This window comes from Cynara cardunculus (genome assembly GCF_001531365.2).
Source record: "Cynara cardunculus var. scolymus isolate 2C chromosome LG 3, CcrdV1, whole genome shotgun sequence".
Taxonomy (NCBI): Eukaryota; Viridiplantae; Streptophyta; class Magnoliopsida; order Asterales; family Asteraceae; genus Cynara; species Cynara cardunculus.
In genome coordinates this window covers 29,626,604-29,645,724 of record NC_037530.1, presented here as the reverse complement: position 1 = coordinate 29,645,724, position 19,121 = coordinate 29,626,604, and the positions used below count along the sequence as shown (strand labels likewise).

General features: G+C 37.5%; 3 protein-coding genes across 3 annotated transcripts; 2 read left to right on the top strand and 1 right to left on the bottom strand.

Moving 5' to 3' along the window:
* The first annotated feature begins 3,551 nt into the window (after positions 1-3,551).
* Positions 3,552-6,179, top strand: LOC112509126. Its single transcript, XM_025113991.1, has 5 exons — positions 3,552-3,891; positions 3,977-4,095; positions 4,715-5,181; positions 5,274-5,850; positions 5,958-6,179. The coding sequence occupies exons 1-5, from the start codon at positions 3,552-3,554 to the stop codon at positions 6,177-6,179; spliced, it is 1,725 nt and encodes a 574-aa protein (XP_024969759.1).
* Positions 6,180-7,128: 949 nt separating this feature from the next.
* Positions 7,129-10,309, top strand: LOC112509125 (FHA domain-containing protein PS1). The gene is made up of 6 exons (XM_025113990.1): positions 7,129-7,420; positions 7,552-7,736; positions 7,849-9,282; positions 9,458-9,590; positions 9,691-9,953; positions 10,023-10,309. The coding sequence occupies exons 1-6, from the start codon at positions 7,129-7,131 to the stop codon at positions 10,221-10,223; spliced, it is 2,508 nt and encodes an 835-aa protein (XP_024969758.1). The 3' UTR covers positions 10,224-10,309.
* A 228-nt stretch (positions 10,310-10,537) lies between these two features.
* LOC112509692 (probable LRR receptor-like serine/threonine-protein kinase At2g16250) lies at positions 10,538-14,706 on the bottom strand. The gene is made up of 4 exons (XM_025114781.1): positions 12,346-14,706; positions 12,097-12,225; positions 11,943-11,965; positions 10,538-11,364 (listed from the first exon to the last, which is right to left on the bottom strand). The coding sequence occupies exons 1-4, from the start codon at positions 14,211-14,213 to the stop codon at positions 10,808-10,810; spliced, it is 2,577 nt and encodes an 858-aa protein (XP_024970549.1). The 5' UTR covers positions 14,214-14,706; the 3' UTR covers positions 10,538-10,807.
* Positions 14,707-19,121: the final 4,415 nt, after the last annotated feature.

The window sequence follows — 19,121 nt, the reverse complement described above, 5'->3', positions numbered from 1 at the left end:
AAACGTAAAAGTGACCGTATGCATTTTAAATTGAAAGATGTATGCATCTCGAGTTAAATATGTGATTCTCTTGTCCAAAAAAACATTGTGTATGATGATCTGTAAGTAAATAATATTATTAAATTTTTCCGGTAAGTTTTTATGGGATAAATGTTTGGTAAACGACCCCTTTGTAGCTGTTAACCTCTTTGAAGGAGCTTGTTAATTCTTTGATATTGGGGGATTATGATCAACCATTAAGTCACAGAAAAGTAAGAGGCCGTTTACTTAAACACTTACCCGGTAAGCACTTACCGGTAAATTTCATTATTATCGCTTACTTACCGGATAAGATTTTATTCACTAAAACGCATCGTATGCAACAATTTATCCTGGTAAGCGCTAACTATGGTAAGAGTTCTCGATCTCACTTACCGGGTAAGACTCTCGATTATTGACTTCACTCTTACCGGGTAAGATTTTTAGTTCTTGTCATATTCATCCGGTAAAGTAAAGTGACTTGGTAAGCGCTTACCCAGGTAAGCATTTGGTAAACGGCACCTAATATCCCACTAATTATTGTGCTACATGTTCAAAGCTGTAATTTTTGGTCAAAATAGCTCTCAATAGCATGACCTCCATGGCATGGCATCTTTTGGTTGTTAAAGATATACACATCCTTTTTCATCTAGCTTGTTTTGTGTAGTTTATTTATATCGTGAATGTTCTAGAATATGTGCATGTTTTATCAACGAGAGCAACTTGCCAACTTGTTGCAGATAGAATGATGCCGGAAGATGTTGGACTAAGTAGGAATCTTCAATTCTTCAAGCCCAAAAGTAACATAGGGGTAACTTCAAAAGTCGAATCAAAAAGTCGCATGTACAACCATATACCAGTGTGAGGAATTCTTGGTAAGCTCTTATGACCCACTTGGTTTTACAGAAGGTTTTCTAGGGATTTGGATTTCATGGAGGAATTTGAAATTGGAAGGATTTGGAATCTTTGGTGTGCTTGATTTGTAGGATTTGTAATGGAATTTATAAAAATAATTAATTATCTTTTTATTAATTGATTATTACAAAATAAATGTTTTTAAAATATTTAACATGTTTTAGAAAGTCCAAAGAATTATTTAACAGATTTTGGAATGTCCAAGGAGTTATTTAACATATTTTGGAATGTCCAAGGAGTTATTTAACATATTTTGGAATGTCCAAGGACTTTTTTATTCCAAAAAATCGTTCAAGGACTTAATCATTCCAAACACTAAAGTTCATTGGGTTTTATTAGACTTTTCCCATTTTTTAATTGAAGAAAGTTTATTAGTTAAGTTTAGAGAAAAGTACAAAAAAACCCAATGGACTTTACTGTTTGGAACGATTAAGTCATTGGATAATTTTTTGAAACAAATAAATGCTTGGACAACCTAGAATCTATTAAATAACTCCTTAGACTTTTTAAAACTTGTTAAATAGATCTTCATTCTCTAAAAATGTAACTTGTAACCTGGAGGAGGTAAACTTCAAATTAAAAAAAAACTAAAATAATCCTAAAAAAGTGATAGACTCTTCGTCTCCCATTACTCTCTGTCTCCCTCTTGTCTCCACACTATCATCTCCCTCTCATCTCCACACACCGTCGCTGCTTAACGCTCCCATGCCACCGTCTCCCTCTCGCCGGTCCCTGCTGCACCACCCCCGTCGCCGCTGCACCACCCCTGTAGTCGCCGCACCACCCCAGTTACCGCTCGTCGCCACCGCACCAACCCTGTCTCTGCTCGTCTCCATACACCACCGTCCTATTGTCGGTCGCTGTTGTTGCACCGTCCTTATCGCCGGTCCCGCTGCAATTTCAGGTTTGTTCCAACATAGTAGTATTACATGATCTCCATCTACTTGTTGCATCGGCTTTTGATTCCGCATTTGCAACGGTGGACGTAAGATGTAGTGTTCATCATCTTTCTTCTCTATCTGCTACGTAGTAACTCTCAGTTTATCTGTTAATGCAACAGGCATGTCATCTTGTGCTGTTAGTTCCACTAGTAAATTGGAAATTGGCAAGAATATATATTGAAATGATTTAAATTCACATATCCTTGTATAATATCAACTACTGTTACAAGCATGCTCGCTCTGCATAAAAGCAAATTTCACTAAAAATTGCAATGACAATAATACCACAAATGCAAAAATGATATTACACCATGATAACAATTTGACAATGAGTATATAAAACTTAAAGATCTTGTTAATATTAAAACTCAGCTAGAGACCCTTTAATTATGTATCAATGATTTTACAATTTGACTCAAATATTAAGGGGTCGTTTACCAAACGCTTATCTGGGTAAGCGTTTATCAAGTTACGTTACCTCACCGGACGTATACGATAAGGACCAAGAATCTTATCCGGTAAGAGCGAGACAAGGATCAAGAGTCATACCCGTAAAGTGAGGACGACGACTCTTACCACGGTAAGCGCTTACCGGGTAATTGTTGCATAGGATGTCGTTTTGGTGGACTAAGATCTTACCCAATAAGTAAATAATAGTGTTAGATTTACCATTAAGCACTTACCGGGTAAGTGTTTGGTAAAGAAAGAACGATAAAATAACATGAAGTCACTAGGCATAGCATTGCTATGTGCAGGTCTTTGTAAGAATAAATCCAACTACAGTTTGATTTTATTGCAAGATGTTAATTGTGACCGGTTCTACTCTACATTAGAAGTGCTTTGTTCTTTGTGATATATAAACACAATATATTTCATCTTTAGGATAAGTGTTTTAATAAACGCCCCTTAAGTGTGTTTTTTTCCATCTGTGAATTTGTAACATCATTTTATGTCATCATTTCTAGAGTATGATAGGTTTTGTTTTCATTGGTGAATCGTGATGAAATCGTTATTCTTGTTTACAGAATGATATCTGATTGCGATGGTGATTATAGTGATCATCATAGCTATGAAATAAACGATAATTCAAGTGAACATATGTAAGATTCTTTATCTTTAGACCTTGAAGATGAGGATGGTATGATCAACTTAAATAAAACAGTTGATGATCAATTTTTAAATAAGCTTTGTATTGTAAACACGATTGACAATATTGAGTTTAATGTGGATGAAGATGATGATAATGTTGGAGATCATGCTATACAAAAAGGTGTTCAATACCCGATACATGATCCTAATATTCCTTGGAAGCTGATGAAGCCCATACTTGGTGAGAGGTATGAGAATCCTAGTCAATTAAAGTAGTGTTTGACTAACTATGTGGTTGCAAATTGCAACCAGCTAGACTATGTGAAAAATGATTCAGAAAGACTATTTGTTACATACGGAAAAGGTAAAAAAGATCACACATGTCCTTTTAGATTATGGGCATCTTGGATGCAAGAAGAAAAGTCGTTTCAAATTAAAAGCATTAACTGTAAGCACATATGTAGTAGAGACTATAGTTTTGGATCCCTAGTGACATCAAATTGGATTGCAAAGCATTATGTTAGAGAACTTATTGAAAGACTGTTCATAAAAATCAAGGATATGCAAGATGATATTTTGAAAAAGTTTATGGTCAAAGTTAGCAAGGGCCAATGCATCCGAGCCAAGTCCAGGGCACTTATTGAAGTTGAAAGTTCTTTGACTGAACACTATGAAAAACTTTGGGATCATGGACATGAAATTAAGAGAGCCAATCCAGGATCTATAGTTAAGATGGACGTAAATTTAATGGCAGATAGAAGCAATAAATTTAGGAGATTTTATGTATGCTTCAAAGCACTAAGAGATAGGTGGATTAGTGGATGCCAGAAGGTTATAGGACTAGATGGTTGTTTTTTGAAGGGGGTGTGCAAAGCAGAGTTAATATCAGCTATTGGTCGAGAAGGAAATAATCAGATCTACCCTTTAGGTATGTACATCCAAACTATGCTTCTTATATTAATATCAAGTCTAATTATCTGTTTAACCACTTACAATGTTGAATGCTTATGTAGCTTGGGCTGTAGTAGACGTGGAGAACAAAGAGAATTGGAAGTGGTTCATTGAACTATTAATAGAAGATATTGGTGTTATCGTAGGAGCAGGGCTTACCATTATGTTTGATCAACACAAGGTATGAACTTTGTTAACATTAACTAGTGCATCACCCATTTTAACCACCTAACACTAAAAAATTCATAACTTTTCGCTCGGACCTCCGTTTTCAATGAGGTTTTCACATACGCGTTCGTAACAAGTTAATCTATAACATCCAATAAAAATATTCCAGAAAGACCTCCCAATAAAAACAATTTTACATATTTGTAGGTGTTATGCTTTCCTTTGCAATTTTGTCGATTTTGATTTTGAGTTCGGAATCTCGTAAAACTTTTCCGACACCTCTAACAACTCCTAATAGGTCCAAAACTTAGTTCCAAAGCATAAAATCCCATCAAACACCTCCCATTTGAGTGTTGTGCGCGTAGTTTACCGAATTAACAACATAATTTGTAAAACTTGCACAAAATGCAATCTACACGACTTTTTTGACTTTCATCACTTCTAATACTTCATATTAACTTATTCAAAGGTGTTCCAACCTTTACATCGCCATTTAGATCATCCGTTTAAGTTTTGGATAGATTTTTCCCATTTAGACACTCTAGTTACCTACCCGATTTCCCATTTAGGCACTCTAGTGACCTCATACATCTTATTCTAACTATGTTTTCCTTTGCAAATTTATGCAATAGGGCATTGTTGAAGCTATAAAAGAGTTGGCATCGTATGCAGAACATAGGCAATGTGCAAGACACATATATGCTAATTTCTATAAAAAATTTGATGGTGTTGAATACAGAAACATTTTTTGGGCAATAGCTACATCCACTTTTGAGGCAGATTTCATGTCACACATGGAAAAGTTGAAGATACAAAACCTTGATGCATATAATCACTTGATTGAAAGGGACCCTAATACATGGTGTAGGGCATTTTTCCAACCCCGTAGAGCTTGTGAAGCTGTAGAAAATGGGATTTGTGAGTCATTTAATTCAATAATTGTTGATGCAAGAAGAAAACCCATAATCACAATGTTAGAGGAGATAAGAGTATTTGTTATGGAGAGACATTACAGAATGTTAAGCAAAGCACAACAATGGGAATCAATTGTTTGTCTGTCCATAAGGAAAAAGTTAAAGAAATGGGTAGAAAATCACAAGTATGCTTATCTATGATGGTAATTTTATTAGATATGCTTGTTTATGATGGTAATATGATCTTGTATGCTAATATATTCTTTTTCATACGTAGATATTGGTATGTTATCCCTAATGGTGGGAATGTGTTTGAAACACGAAATGGTTATGAAGCAATAGTGGTAGACTTAGATGCTAGAAAATGTAGTTGTAGATTGTGGGACATATCAGGCATTCCTTGTGTGCATTCCATTGCTGCCATACACTTTATCAATAAGGATCTAGAGGATTATGTTAGTAAATGGTTTACTAAGGATCTCTTCAAAATGACCTATGAGAATACTATAAGACCATTGAATGGGAGCAACATGCGGACTCCAACACCTTACCTCAAACCAAACCCACCTAAGGAAAGGAGAATGCCTGGTAGACCATCCATCAAAAGAAAAAGATCAGAATCTGAGAGCCAAGGTACAAGGGTGACTCAATCTGGGAAGACAATGACATGTAGCAATTGCTTGAAAACAGGACATAATGCTAGGACTTGTAAGAATGAAAAGAAGAACCCACCATCCAAACTTGTTAAGCCAAAAGGTAGACCAAACCTCAACATTCCAAAACCGACTATAACAAGAAGATCCAATAGAGGTGAAAAAGGCAATAGAGGTGGGAGGATACCATCATATGCAGGGGTCTCTTATAATCCAGTCACAGGAGAAGCAATGATTGGGATAAGCCATTATTTGTTTTTCAGATTCAAATAATTACTATTGCTAACACTTTATCTTCATCATTGAAGACATCGTCAGGTGTTCTACAACCAGCATGGCCCAAAGGCATCCTACCATATTCAATTTCAAGAGAGGCTGTTGTTAATGATGAAGACCGTGGTGAAGGTGATACTACTATTGGTGATGAAGAATATTATGAAAGTGATGATGTTGTTAAACATCAAGAAGGGTTACAAGAAAGTCAAATGGTTATATCTCCACCAGACATTAATGATGCAAATGAAGAATAGTTCATACCATGATCTTAACATAGATTAGACATCAGTTTAGTATATTTTAGCGCAACTTTTGGTATATTTTGGCGCAACTTTTGGTATATTTTGGCGCAACTTTTGGTATATTTTGGCGCAACTTTTGGTATATTTTGGCGCAACTTTTGGTATATTTGGTGCAATTTTTGGTATTTTTAGTGCAACTTTTGGTATATTTGGCGCAATTATTATTATTTTTTGGTGCAACTTTTGTTACATAGTTTGGTTCAACTTTTGTTACATAGTTTGGTTCAACTTTTGGTATATATTTTGGTTTAACATTTGATAAAATTATGCATAAATTTTGTATGCAGATTATTATGTTTTGTATACAACTTTTATATGTTTTGTGAAAAGTAATGAGAATGATATATTTGTTTTTTTATAAATGTAAGTACCCTTTTCGTTCAAAAATTGTCTAAGGACTTGATCATTCAAAATATGAAAGTCCATTGGGTTTTTTTCGGATTTTTTCCACAAACAGAATGTATTTAACAAATTTTGGAAAGTCCAATGAATTATTTAATAAGTTTTGTAATGTTAAATGACTTACTTAACAGATTCTAGAATGTTCAAGGATTTATTTGTTCCAAAAAATTGTATAAAGACTTAATCATTTCAATCAATAAAGTTCATTAAAATTTTTTGGATTTTTCCCTTAATTTTAACCTAAAAAATAAGGGTACACTTTACCTTCCCAATAGTTATTTATTAGTTGCATATATGATATATCGCCACCCTAAAATAATTATTTTAAAATTCCAAGTTTCAAACGGTTCTTTCTGAATTTCAAAATACTCCTCGAACCCTTCTCGTCATTGCGTTTATGCCGTTTGAAAACCACTGTCATTTGAAAATACCTACCTCAATCCATCTTCATTCCACATTTTGATTTCAAGAACAGCTTCATCACCTTCGTTGTGCAACAATGGATGACAACAAAGATATTCAGCTGAAGAAAATACCGGCATTCACTGTACTGAAAAACGGTTCCATTCTCAAGAACATCTTTCTTTTACGCAAGCCACCTCCCTTCTCCACCCAGGAATCTACAGTCGATTCATCGTCAATAAACCAAGAATACGATGAAGAAATCTTGCTTGTTGGACGACACCCACAGTGCAACATTACTCTGGAACACCCTAGTATCAGCAGATACCATCTCCGTATCCACTCAAATCCGTCTTCTCAAATGCTCTCCGTAATCGATCTATCTTCAGGTAAATTTCGACATTCATACCTCTATTAGCACTGTAAACGTGTCTACTATTTCAATTGTGATGGGTATATTAGATTGGGGAAAATGATTAATTATACATTTTTTTAAATCTTGGTTTTGTTAAAATTGTAGTTCACGGGACATGGGTATCTGGAAAGAGGATTGAATCAGGGGTTCCCGTGAAACTGAAAGACGGAGACACGGTGAGGATGGGTGGTTCAAGTAGGATTTACGAGCTTCATTGGGTTCCACTGAGCCAAGCTTATGATGTTGATGACCCCTTCATCCCTGCGGTCTATGCCTTCAAAACAAAGCAGGTGTCTATGAGTATTCTTATTGTTTTTATTTTACATTTCTCTGGAATTCAGGTTCACAGGCTGTTCGATGGAATGCCTCTTTTATGTTTGTTGTTTTTCCTGATTTATACAGGATGAGAATTGCTTGTGTCCATCTGATGATGATTTGGAGAGTTTGAATTTACAGAAATTGAACCCATTGACATCTCCTTACTGCTCAAATTTGTGTTCTGATGATACTGAGGTAGAACACTCTAGTCCATCTGACGGAAATGGTGAAATCTTTAGCACTTCCTTGGTTCAGCCTTCACCTGTTCTCTTTGAAACTATATCTGCAATTGAAGATTCCGACTGCCGAAACAAATTAGAAAATCAATCGAATTGGTCGGAGAACAAAATGAGTGACGAATTTGAGCAGCTCAGTAATGAGACCATCGATAAAGATCTGTTTTCTGTGCCAAACTGCTCAAGCTCATCTCGTGATGATATGGAGGTAGAACACTCAAGTCCATGGAAAACAGGCAATGAAAGTGGTGAAATCTTATCCGCCTTTCCAGTTCAGGCTCCACTTGTGGTCTCAGAAACTATATCTGCATCAGAAATTTCTGACACCAACTTAAACAAATCAGATCAATCGAGCATGAAGGATGATCTGGTTTCTGGGGCTTCTTTTGTCGCTATTATACAAGGAAAAGATGCTTTAGATCAAGACATAGCAAGCGACAATGAGATTGATGAAGGCAGTGAATATGAAACAGTAAATCAACAAAAAATTGAGAATAGTCCAGTTCCCATGGCCCTTTGCAGTGGTGTAAATAGAGATGAAAATGGGTTTTTTATGCCACTTAGAGCAGAAGGCGAGCATGTCAACATGGGCTGTGATTCTGAGCAGATGAATCAAACTAAAATGATGGATGGATCTGCTTTTGTGGTTCTTTTTGATGGTGTAGGCAGCAAGATGAACGATGATGTCATTTGCAAATCAATCATATCAAGAGAAGAGGTAGATATGGGTGTCAAACTTGAATTGTTTGATCAGGAGACACCAAAGAAAGATTCAGTTCTTGTGACTCTTCCTGATGGAATACACATGGATCAAGAACAAACTTTTACTCCAGATATATCAAGAACCAAAGAAGTCGATATAAATCTGGAGGCAATGCATAATGCATCAGTTTCCATGAATCTTTTTGACAGTTCAGATGGAAATGAATTGGAGATTTTTACTCCAGGCAAGGAGAATAACAATCCCAATGCTTGTTCTGTAAAATCTTTGAAACGAAGATGGAAGGAAGATGAACATGAGCAATCAACCCACTGCACAATGTCAAAGAAAGCTGTTAATCCTGCTGACAATGAGGAAAAAGACATTTTCGGGTTTTCAGAAAAATTGTTTACTACAGATGGAGAGAAGTTTGTCTGTGATACGTTTTTGCAGAGATCACCAGATACGATATTGTTTTCTTCTTTAGAAAAAGAGACCAAATCAAGAGCGATGAAAATGGAAGGAAGCTACAACTCCATCAACTACCCTCAAACCGTTCAAAAGGTCATCGATTCATCTCATGTAAGTTCGGTAGCATATTATGTCGCTATTGAGGTTTCTTACTTGGCTTTCTTGCAAACATGCTAAAAGAACACTACAGTTTGCAAAAGTAGTGATCTTGGACAAAAATGGCTAGTTTATAGGTCTTTTTTGCATATAAAATTAATCGAGAAATGTTCATGCTATCCATCTTTAGAACATCATGGGAGTGGCAAAGAAAAGATGGACCATGGTGGTGGACACTAACAGTCTTCTACACAATGAGTCTTTGAAGCATTTGAAACTTCTGCAAGGCCTCATAGGAACTCAACTTTTTGTTCCCAAAATCGGTAATAAGTCCTGGTTTCCGATATCTAAGTTGAACATAAAACATTATTCATTGTGGGCATAACTTTTCTAACATTTTTCTTTGGTGTTGATTAATATCAGTCATGAGGGAACTGATGGACATAAAGGGTCAAGATGATATCCCGAAAAAAAGTACAAAAAAGGTTTCTTTAGCTTTGAAATGGATTGACGAATGTATGGTGGATACAAAATGGTGGATTCACGTGGATGATGAAATCCTTCATTCATCAGAAGCAGAACTTGAAGTCCTTGAAACCGCCCTCCATTTATGTAAAAAAATTACAGATCGAAAGATTATCATTCTTAGCAATGATCTCACACTGAAGATCAAAGCCATGGCAGAAGTACGTCTCCTGAACCCCACCCACCATGAGTTTTAGTTGCAAAGATTAACCATATTCTCATTTTGGCAGGGAGTTAAGTGCGAAGCAGCAGAAGAATTTCGTAGGAGTCTTGTGAATCCATTTTCAGAGCGGTTTATGTGGGTTGGGAGCTCAGCCAGAGGACCAACTTGGTCCTTTATAGATGATGATATCCTGAGACAAAAATACCATGGATGCACTGTGAATGCTTCATACAGGTTGAAGGGTTTGAAGCTAGTGGCGAATTTCTGATGACTATATAGCTTTTAATTCTGCTTGTGTGAATCATTTTTTGTCCTCAAAACCATAAATCAATGCACCTTGTTTGGCTTCGGTTCATTTGAGTTTTTGTCGACGGTTTTTGCACCTTGTTTGGCTTGGGTTTGATGATATGGTGAATCACCTTGTGTGATCAAGCATGAATCTTAAACACCACCACCCATGTCGCATATTGAACGTTTTCCATTTCAAGGGGTATGTTGGTCATTTGTTATTATTTCATTCGGATTCCACCGTCACAACTCTTTATATTTCCACATGATTTATGGTACAAGAATAAGTAGGAATTTCAAAACAAGCTTTCACTTTTTGAAATTTACATTTGGACTTGAATGGATTATAACAACCACAACATCATCAACAACAAATGCATGCTTTCAGAAGCACAGAAATCTCAGAGCCATAAAAAATTAATATGAAATTTGGCCTCAAAACTACTTTTCTAAACAATCTTTACCTCACTCTTCTCTTCATCAAATCTCCCTTTATAAACTCAAACAGAATGAAGCTTATCCACATATAATCAAAGATTCTAGCCATCAAACCCCAGCATCTCATCATCGGTTTCCATCTTGCCGCTCCACATCGACGATATCCACGGGTTCGGGGAAAATCTCGCTCGACAATCTTTTATCATTCACGCCACTTCCCTGAGAATTCGACTGCTTCTGGCCATCTCTGTTGGTTTGGCTATGTGTGCTTCCTGAGAAGCTTTGCCGCCAGCTACCAAATAAAGCGGTACTCCAAGATCTTCTTGACGAATTATTTCTCAACCTTCCGGAACTGAAGTCTTCTTCCCTTACGACCCTAAAAGGGTTTTCAAGTGCTTTCAAAATATGAGTCATTTGTGGGCGTTTTGCGGGCTTCGGGTTTAGGCAAGACTTGGCTACTATGGCTACAGCCCACACTTCTTCTAACAAGTCTTCGTCTATGACTAGAGATTGGTCGACGATCTTGGAAACCAGTTCTTTGTCATAGTTGTTGATGCAAGCCAGAGTTCGGTCCAACCATTCCTTATCTTCGGATTTGCTGATTCCGAGTTTGCCGGTTACGAGCTCAAGTAAGACCTTTCCGAAACAGTATACATCATATGCACAAATGGGAGGTGATGATCCTGTTTGTTCCAAAATAGAAGCTACCAAAATGAGTTTCAACTTGATACGCTTTTCAGCGAATTGGTGTTCCAACAGGTCTACCGATAAGAGCTATATTCCACTTGTGAAACACTTTCTAACACGGTGTTGTCGAAACCTTTTTCTAAGAAAAAGAAAGGAACATGTCTATGAAAGTTTTTAAGAGGGAAATGGAAGGAATAGGAGGGAAAGAAAATCTGAAACATGTGTGTGATCTTTTATGACAAAAATGCCCTCGTAAGGGAAAATGAGAAAAACAAATATAACGGTATATTTGTAAAAATGATATATTTCCTTTCCTTTCCCTCCGGTCCAAAAACATGAAAAATTGTTTCTTCTTCATTTCTTCCCTTCCTTTTCTTCCCAAATTCAAGAACACAGTGCAAGTCTTGAAATACTCATTTTTCTCCATCTTCATCATCATATATTATGTATGTATGTATGTATGTATTATATGTATGAATACACACACACATCATATAATATAAGCACATATTCGTTATCCAAAGGAAGCCGAAGCAATACAAAAATAACCGATATTAAGAAGATGTTCACGTACCAGAAGGAGTCGGTTCAGAGTTCCTGCACATCCAAGAAACAAAAAGATGAAATGAGATAACATGTGTTTAAAAAAGATCGAGACAAGTCGAACACTTCTGTTAAGCTGTTTCAATCAAACATTAAATTGTTTTGGAACAAGAAATGATTCTTACGATGAAATCCGCAGCAGCCTCGTGATAACATTCTGGTTGTTATCCACTTCTTGAGTACAAACTTCACTCAAACTTCCAAGCCGTACATCATATTTATCATCGAGTAGAATACTGCTTGCTTGAATATCTCTATAAATCAAAGATTAAAGAAAATAAATGTCCCAAATTCTCCACAGCCAGCAAGTATGCAAATACTGTTGTATACAAATGTAGATAGCATTAACAACTGAGAGTTAAATTCTTAAATACCTGTGAACCATGGGGGGATTGCATTCATGATGCAAATAAGATAGCCCTTCTGCAGCTCCTATAGCAATCTTTAATCTTGTTATCCAATCTAAGGATTGCAAACCATCATCTTCCAAACTGGTAGACCTGTATAAGGAATTCGAGAGATCTCCATTTGGCATGAACTTGTAGACCAGAAGCTTCTCGGTTTCATGTTCTAAACAATGTCCCAAAAGAGGTACCAATCTCGTGTGCATACCCTTACTGAACAACTCCAGTTCTGACATATAACAATCTTTTCTTGAAGTCCGCATGTCAACTCGCTTGATAGTTACAGCAATTCCATCTTCTAATCTCCCCGAAAAGATGTCTCCACTGTGGCCATGCTTGATAAGGTTTGCATCACTGAAACCACTTGTAGCTTGCAGCATTTGCTCATATGTAAATGAGTCCACCAAGCTCGCTAAATTAACTGCAATATTTTGTGCATTGCCATTTCCTTCTTCTTGAACAGGTTCTACATTTGCAGATCTTTGGCTTACGTTTCTCTTATTACATGTTTTAGCTACCAAAACCAAGATTATAACTACGATTACAATGGCACCAAGTCCGCCAAAAACTCCCGCCAACACATATTTCAAACGATCGTTGCTCTTCTTTGGCGATGGAGGTTGCACTGGATTGGGAGTACCATCAAAAGGTAGACCCATCAGAGCATAGAACCTCCTGCAATCTTCCAAACTCCTTTGGTCTGCGAATCGAAGAAAGCAGTTTCCTGATAAGGAAGTTCCATTTCCAGCCTGGGATTCTAAACCCTGAAGATAGTTGTTAGATAGATCAATCGAACCAACAACTGTAGGCTTGAAACCCAGGCTTCCGTAGAACAGATTGTTTGAGAAGTTCAACGTGACACCAGAAGCATTGGGAAATGCTGAGAGGTCTGGAAGATTTCCTGTTAAGTTGTTACTGGATAAATCAAGAAGGACAATATCCGGCATGTTTGCTGTCAAATTGCCGGGAAAAGTACCACCGAGATCATTGTTTCCAATCAACAATCTCCTCAATCTTCTTAAACCTCCTAGTTCCGTTGGTAATGATCCAAACAATGAATTGGATCCAAGATCAAGGACAACCAACTGAGAAAGGTTTCCCAGCTGTGCAGGCACAGAAGAAGCAAGACTATTGCTGGAAAGATTCAAAGTCTGCAAACTCAAAAGAGAACCAAACTCAGGTGGAATTGGCCCAGATAAGAAATTTGAAGATAAATCAAGAAACGTGAGATTGCCGAGAGCTGAAAATGAAGAGGTTATGGACCCTGTCAACGTATTATGTGACAAATTTAGAACCGATAATGAAGAAAGCTGCCCCAAAGAATCAGGGATAATCCCGGTAAGAGAATTATTCGAAAGAACTAAGCGATTAAGTTGATTCAAAGAACCAATTGACGGAGGAATTGGACCTAAAACTGAGCTAGACGTAAGGTCGAGCACCTGGAGTGCACCAAGATTTTGTCCCAACCAGTCAGGTATGGACCCTCGAAGAGGAAATCCAGAAGAAATAAACGAAACCAATTGAGTACAATTTACCAAAGAATCAATAGCAAACCCAGGATTAAGAAGCCCAGAACGAGTGCGCCGCAAACCAGACAAATTTATCCCGATGACCCGGCCGTTCCGGCACTCCAGCCCTGTCCAGTTGGTACAGGGGTCAGATTTCCTGGGCCAGTACCTGGCTCTTATTCCTAAAGAAGCTCGTAGATCCAACAACGCCGCCCGTTCCACCCCGGAACTCAGTGGCACCCGCCTCACGTCCACCTGAGTCAACACCGAGTTAACCAGCAACAACAAGAAGAAACTGAAATGGAATATTACCTTCAACAGAGTCTCCATGATTAAACAACAATACCCTTCCCCCTTATACCCCAGAAAGGTCTTGATCCATTTCAACTGTTGCACCTGTTGAAGCCTAATCCCTGTGCAAGGAAATCCCAAAATTTGCAGCCCTACAAAACTGACACTGTTCCCTGTACACGAGGACCCTCCTACAGTTTGACGATCTAAAAACAAGGGCCATCCATCATACAACAATAATTACACGACGATTGCTGTGATGGAGATATCCGTGCAGATTATAATACCCATTGCTCCTCCGTGTGTAATTCAGCAGCAAAAAAGAAACCCTCTTTGAGTTAATTAAATGCAAGTAACAAAGAAAGCACGATTTCACTACTATTAACAAGTGCACTTTCTGTATATTTATCTATATCTATAATATAGCAGTGGGTATTGGATATTTCTTGTTTGTGATACGAGAGAGCTTTAATGGTGGCGCATTAAAGGAAGCGCCATATTCTCAACAACAAAGGTGAAGAACAATAAATGGGGGTGGGAAAACCTCAAGACTCAGGGAAACACACACAGTTTACTATGTGTATGAGTGTGTGAGAGAAGAGAGATATACATATATAATTTATATCTATAAAAAGAGAGAGAAAGTTGCTGGCTTTTCTGTTTAGATGACTCGTTGACTGAAGAATGAACGAAGGAAGGAAGGAGGGAAGAAAGTGAAGCCTTTTTTTCACTGTTGGAATGGTGCTTCATTTGGTTGTACTTTTTTTATCTTTGTTTTTATATGTAATGATTAAGGGTTTGATGCATCACTTGATACTAAAAAAGTTTATACTAATAAAACATGCATTGTTTAATTGTACCTTTTTGGATGTTTCTTTTTGTGGGCATTAAACTATAAGCATATTACATGCATTATTTACTTGTACTTTTGTTTTATGTGTACTCAATAACGAGACCACAACCGGATATGCATTGCTTAGTTGTATTATACGGATATTTTCTTTTAATGGTAGTAGAAAGTAATTACAACGGGTGTTAGTTTTTGTTACGTTTGACGAACTACTGGATATCTTTGGTGCTAATGAATCTGTAATAAACTAGATTAAAATGAAAATGTAACTCGATATATTAAAAAATTTGTTCTAACAAGAGGTATGATTGGAAAAAAAAGTCGAAAAAAACCCTTAAAACAGTTGTCTAAAAAGTTAAAAGTTAGTATAATGGTTTACTAAACATAATTGATAAAGCATGCTATCTTATCGTTGGTAAATATGACCTTTACTTAGATAATTGTCATTGATTCAATATGTATGTGGGTATATGAGACTTGGAGGAACCGTACGGGACAAAAACTTACTGTTTCGTATTTGGCACAATATGAGACAAAATAAAAACTCATTGTTCTACTTCTGGGGCAACATGGAACGAGGACAAGACAAGGAGTGGGTGGAGTGGGTGGATTGTATGGAACAAAAAAGATTAAATTTTTTGTTAATAGGTGGAATAAGATGGACAAAACTGAAAATTTGTCAATCTACTCTCATTTTTTTTATTTAACCATAATATAGTATTTACTTTAATGGTTATCACCACCGACTGCTGCCACCACCAACACCAGTGGTGGCCACCGTCGGCCACTAGGAACCACCTCCACCACCATCAATTACCACTATCATCGCCTACCACGTCCTCTACCTCATCCACAAACACCATCTCCTGATCAACCACTATCGGCCTCCACCAACATTCGTCCTCCACAACCACCACCTCCACCATCACCATTGGCCACCACCGCCCATCACTATCACCACCACCATCGAGGGACAACTCCACCACCACTTCCACCACCATCGAGGGGAGAGCATTGGATGGGTTTGGGTGGAGAGGGGTAAAACCTGATCAAGTTTCGAGGTTGGGTAGAGAGGCCCGACCATCATGTTTTCAGGCTGTGATTTCTTCGAGTTCGGATGATTATCGGGTAGGATGTATTTGAGCGAGTTTGAGTGGCTAGTACTAAAAAAAATATATAACCAAGGATTTTACTGAAAAAGGTTTACCCATAAAATGTTTAAAATGTATACCTGAAAATATGCAATTCATGAGGAGTTAGTTGTCAAGAAATTTATGTAATTGTATGCTTATGTAACTTTGTAAGTACAACCCTCTTAATCTATTATGCAACATGGATTTATAAAAAAGAAAAGCATTTTGAAACCCAATGCATGATGGATTGTGTAACTTGTAACATTTAACATTATGATGATGCATGGATTTATAATTCCTATCTACCACCCTACCATCGTCCGTCTCTCTCTCCCCTCTCTCACTTAAGGAATCGTCAAATTCAATCGTCTCCTACTCTATTCTGATCTACTCTCCAGCATACCCATTACCATTATTGTTGAATGTCGATGACTGTATGTGCCTTAAGTCGGTAAGTACGTAACCTAATGGCTAAATTGACTCACATTGATGATGGAACTTAGTTTAGATAGGCCTTAGGAATTTCAGGTTTTCGGGTGGAGGGTATGCAAACCCAACTCGAAACCTACAATCCTACTTAAATTTCAGTTTTCAGTTTTACCCACAAAAATCAGTTCGGGTTGAATGGGTTCGTCCGGTTTATATGATTTTTACCATCGACTATCACTACTACCATCCATGCCACCTCTATCTCCACCGCATATGCCACCACCACCACCACAACCACCACCACTGTCTACCATCTCCACGTCATCCACAACCACTTCCAGTCATCGACCATTGTTGCCTCCACTTCCAACACCACCACTACCATTGTCGCCAACAACCTCCCCTTGCCTTTGCCACAATCACCGCTTCCACTTCCACCACAACTAGTAACCACCATATTAATCATTAAACAAAATTTATAGACAACTTGTCTAGCCTACTCCTAGTCATGCCATACATCAAACAAACAACTTGTAATGTCTAGTCATATCTGTGTACCAACTTGCAAATGGGTTTGTTACTTAATAGGCAACCCCTGAGTTGACCTCCATCGCCCTGTCCTGAAAGCATCATATCAAAGACAAATTAATAGGTACATAACGACTTGCTAGATAGGATGACTTGAAATCCCAATGCTCACAAGGAGCTCAATCCACAAAAAATGTAACTCCCATATTGCGGTTATCAAGCCTCAAATATTTGCAATGTTTGTGCAAGTATACCACCTCAACCTTGTTATGCTTTAGAGGTAGATGCTAGTAGTTTTTGGGCATTTGGTATCTAATGAAGTCTTTGTATTTAATAATTATCGATTTATGTCTAGATAATGACAAGAGAAATAATGGTTCTCTATAAGAAAAATATGGTTGTTGGTTTAGGTGTAAGTGACAAGAGACTTAGGGGGCATTTGGTTCGTAGATTCTGAATGAATGTAATGGAATTGGAATGTTGAATTTCATTGACCAAATTTCATTCCCTCGTTAGGTTCATTCTTTTTTTATGAAAAGAATATTCAAAATCCTAGAAATTTCACAAATAAAGAAATTTGACATTCCTTAGCAACTACATGGTATATTGATGGAATGAAATTCTCTATTTCCATAATACCAAATATGCCCTTAACCCAATATACCCTAATCCCATAAAACCCAATATGACAATCGCAAACCAGCTTCAACCACCGTCGATCTCAATCACCGTCGACCATCTGAACCACCGCCGACAACCATTGGTCTGAAACACCGCTGATCTGAACCACTGCCGACCACTACCGATCTGAACCACTGTCGACCACCATTGATCTAAACCACCACCGATCTAATCCATCGTCAATTTTGCACCATTCGATCACCGCCATCTGAACCATTGTCGACCACCGCCATCTAAACCACCACGGGTCACCATTTATCTGAACCACCGCCAAATACTATCGATCTGAAGCACCGTCGACCATCACCGATCTGAACAACCACTGATCTGATCCATCACCGATCTGAACCACCCCAATCTGAACCACAATTGATCTGAACCACATCCAACCACCACCACTTGAAGCATTATAGACCACCACCGATCCGAACCACCGCCGACTAGCATCGATCGGACACCGTCGACCACCAACAATTTGAACAACCATCAATCTGAACCACCGCCCCCACCACCGATCTAAACCACCGTCTATCTGAACCACTGCTGACGACCTCCATCTAAACCACCGCGGACCACCATTGATATGAACCACTGCCGACCACGGCTATCTGAACCAATGCGGACCACCATCAATTTGAACCACCGCCGACCACCGCCATCTGAACTAATGCATACCACCGTTGATTTAGTAATGTCCTTTGGCTTATGGTTATATTTGGGTTGTGTATTTTATATTGTTTTACATATTAAATAATTATTTTATGAAAGTATTTTTAGTTTTAAAAAAAATTAAAATTTTCAAAAAAAGACATTTTGGTCATTTACCAATATTTTATTCCAATTCCAAAGCTACATTCTGTAAATCAAACAGACAGATTCTAATTTCTTAACAAATTTCATTCCAATATCTACCAACAAAATAGGTGGTCAAACCTAACAATAATCCATTCAAATTCCTTCAAAGTCAAATTTCTTTTACAAATTCCATTTAATCCAAAAATATTAACGTCACCTTACATTTTATAAACCTAGTTGGTAAAAATCAAACAATATGTAAGAATAAAAAGCTAGCATTTTAAACAACTTGTAGCTCAATATTACATATGTTTAAGTTCTTTCATGAACTACATAACACTAGGGCTGTAAACGAACCGAACGTTCAGCGAACCGTTCGTGAACCGTTCGGCGGGAAGTTCGTTTATGTTCGTTTATTTAATAAATGAACGAACATGAACAAATTTTTTCGTTCGTTTAGTTAAACGAACGAACATGAACAAGAGTCTCGTTCGTTCATTTACGTTCGTGAACGTGCGTTCATTTATGTTC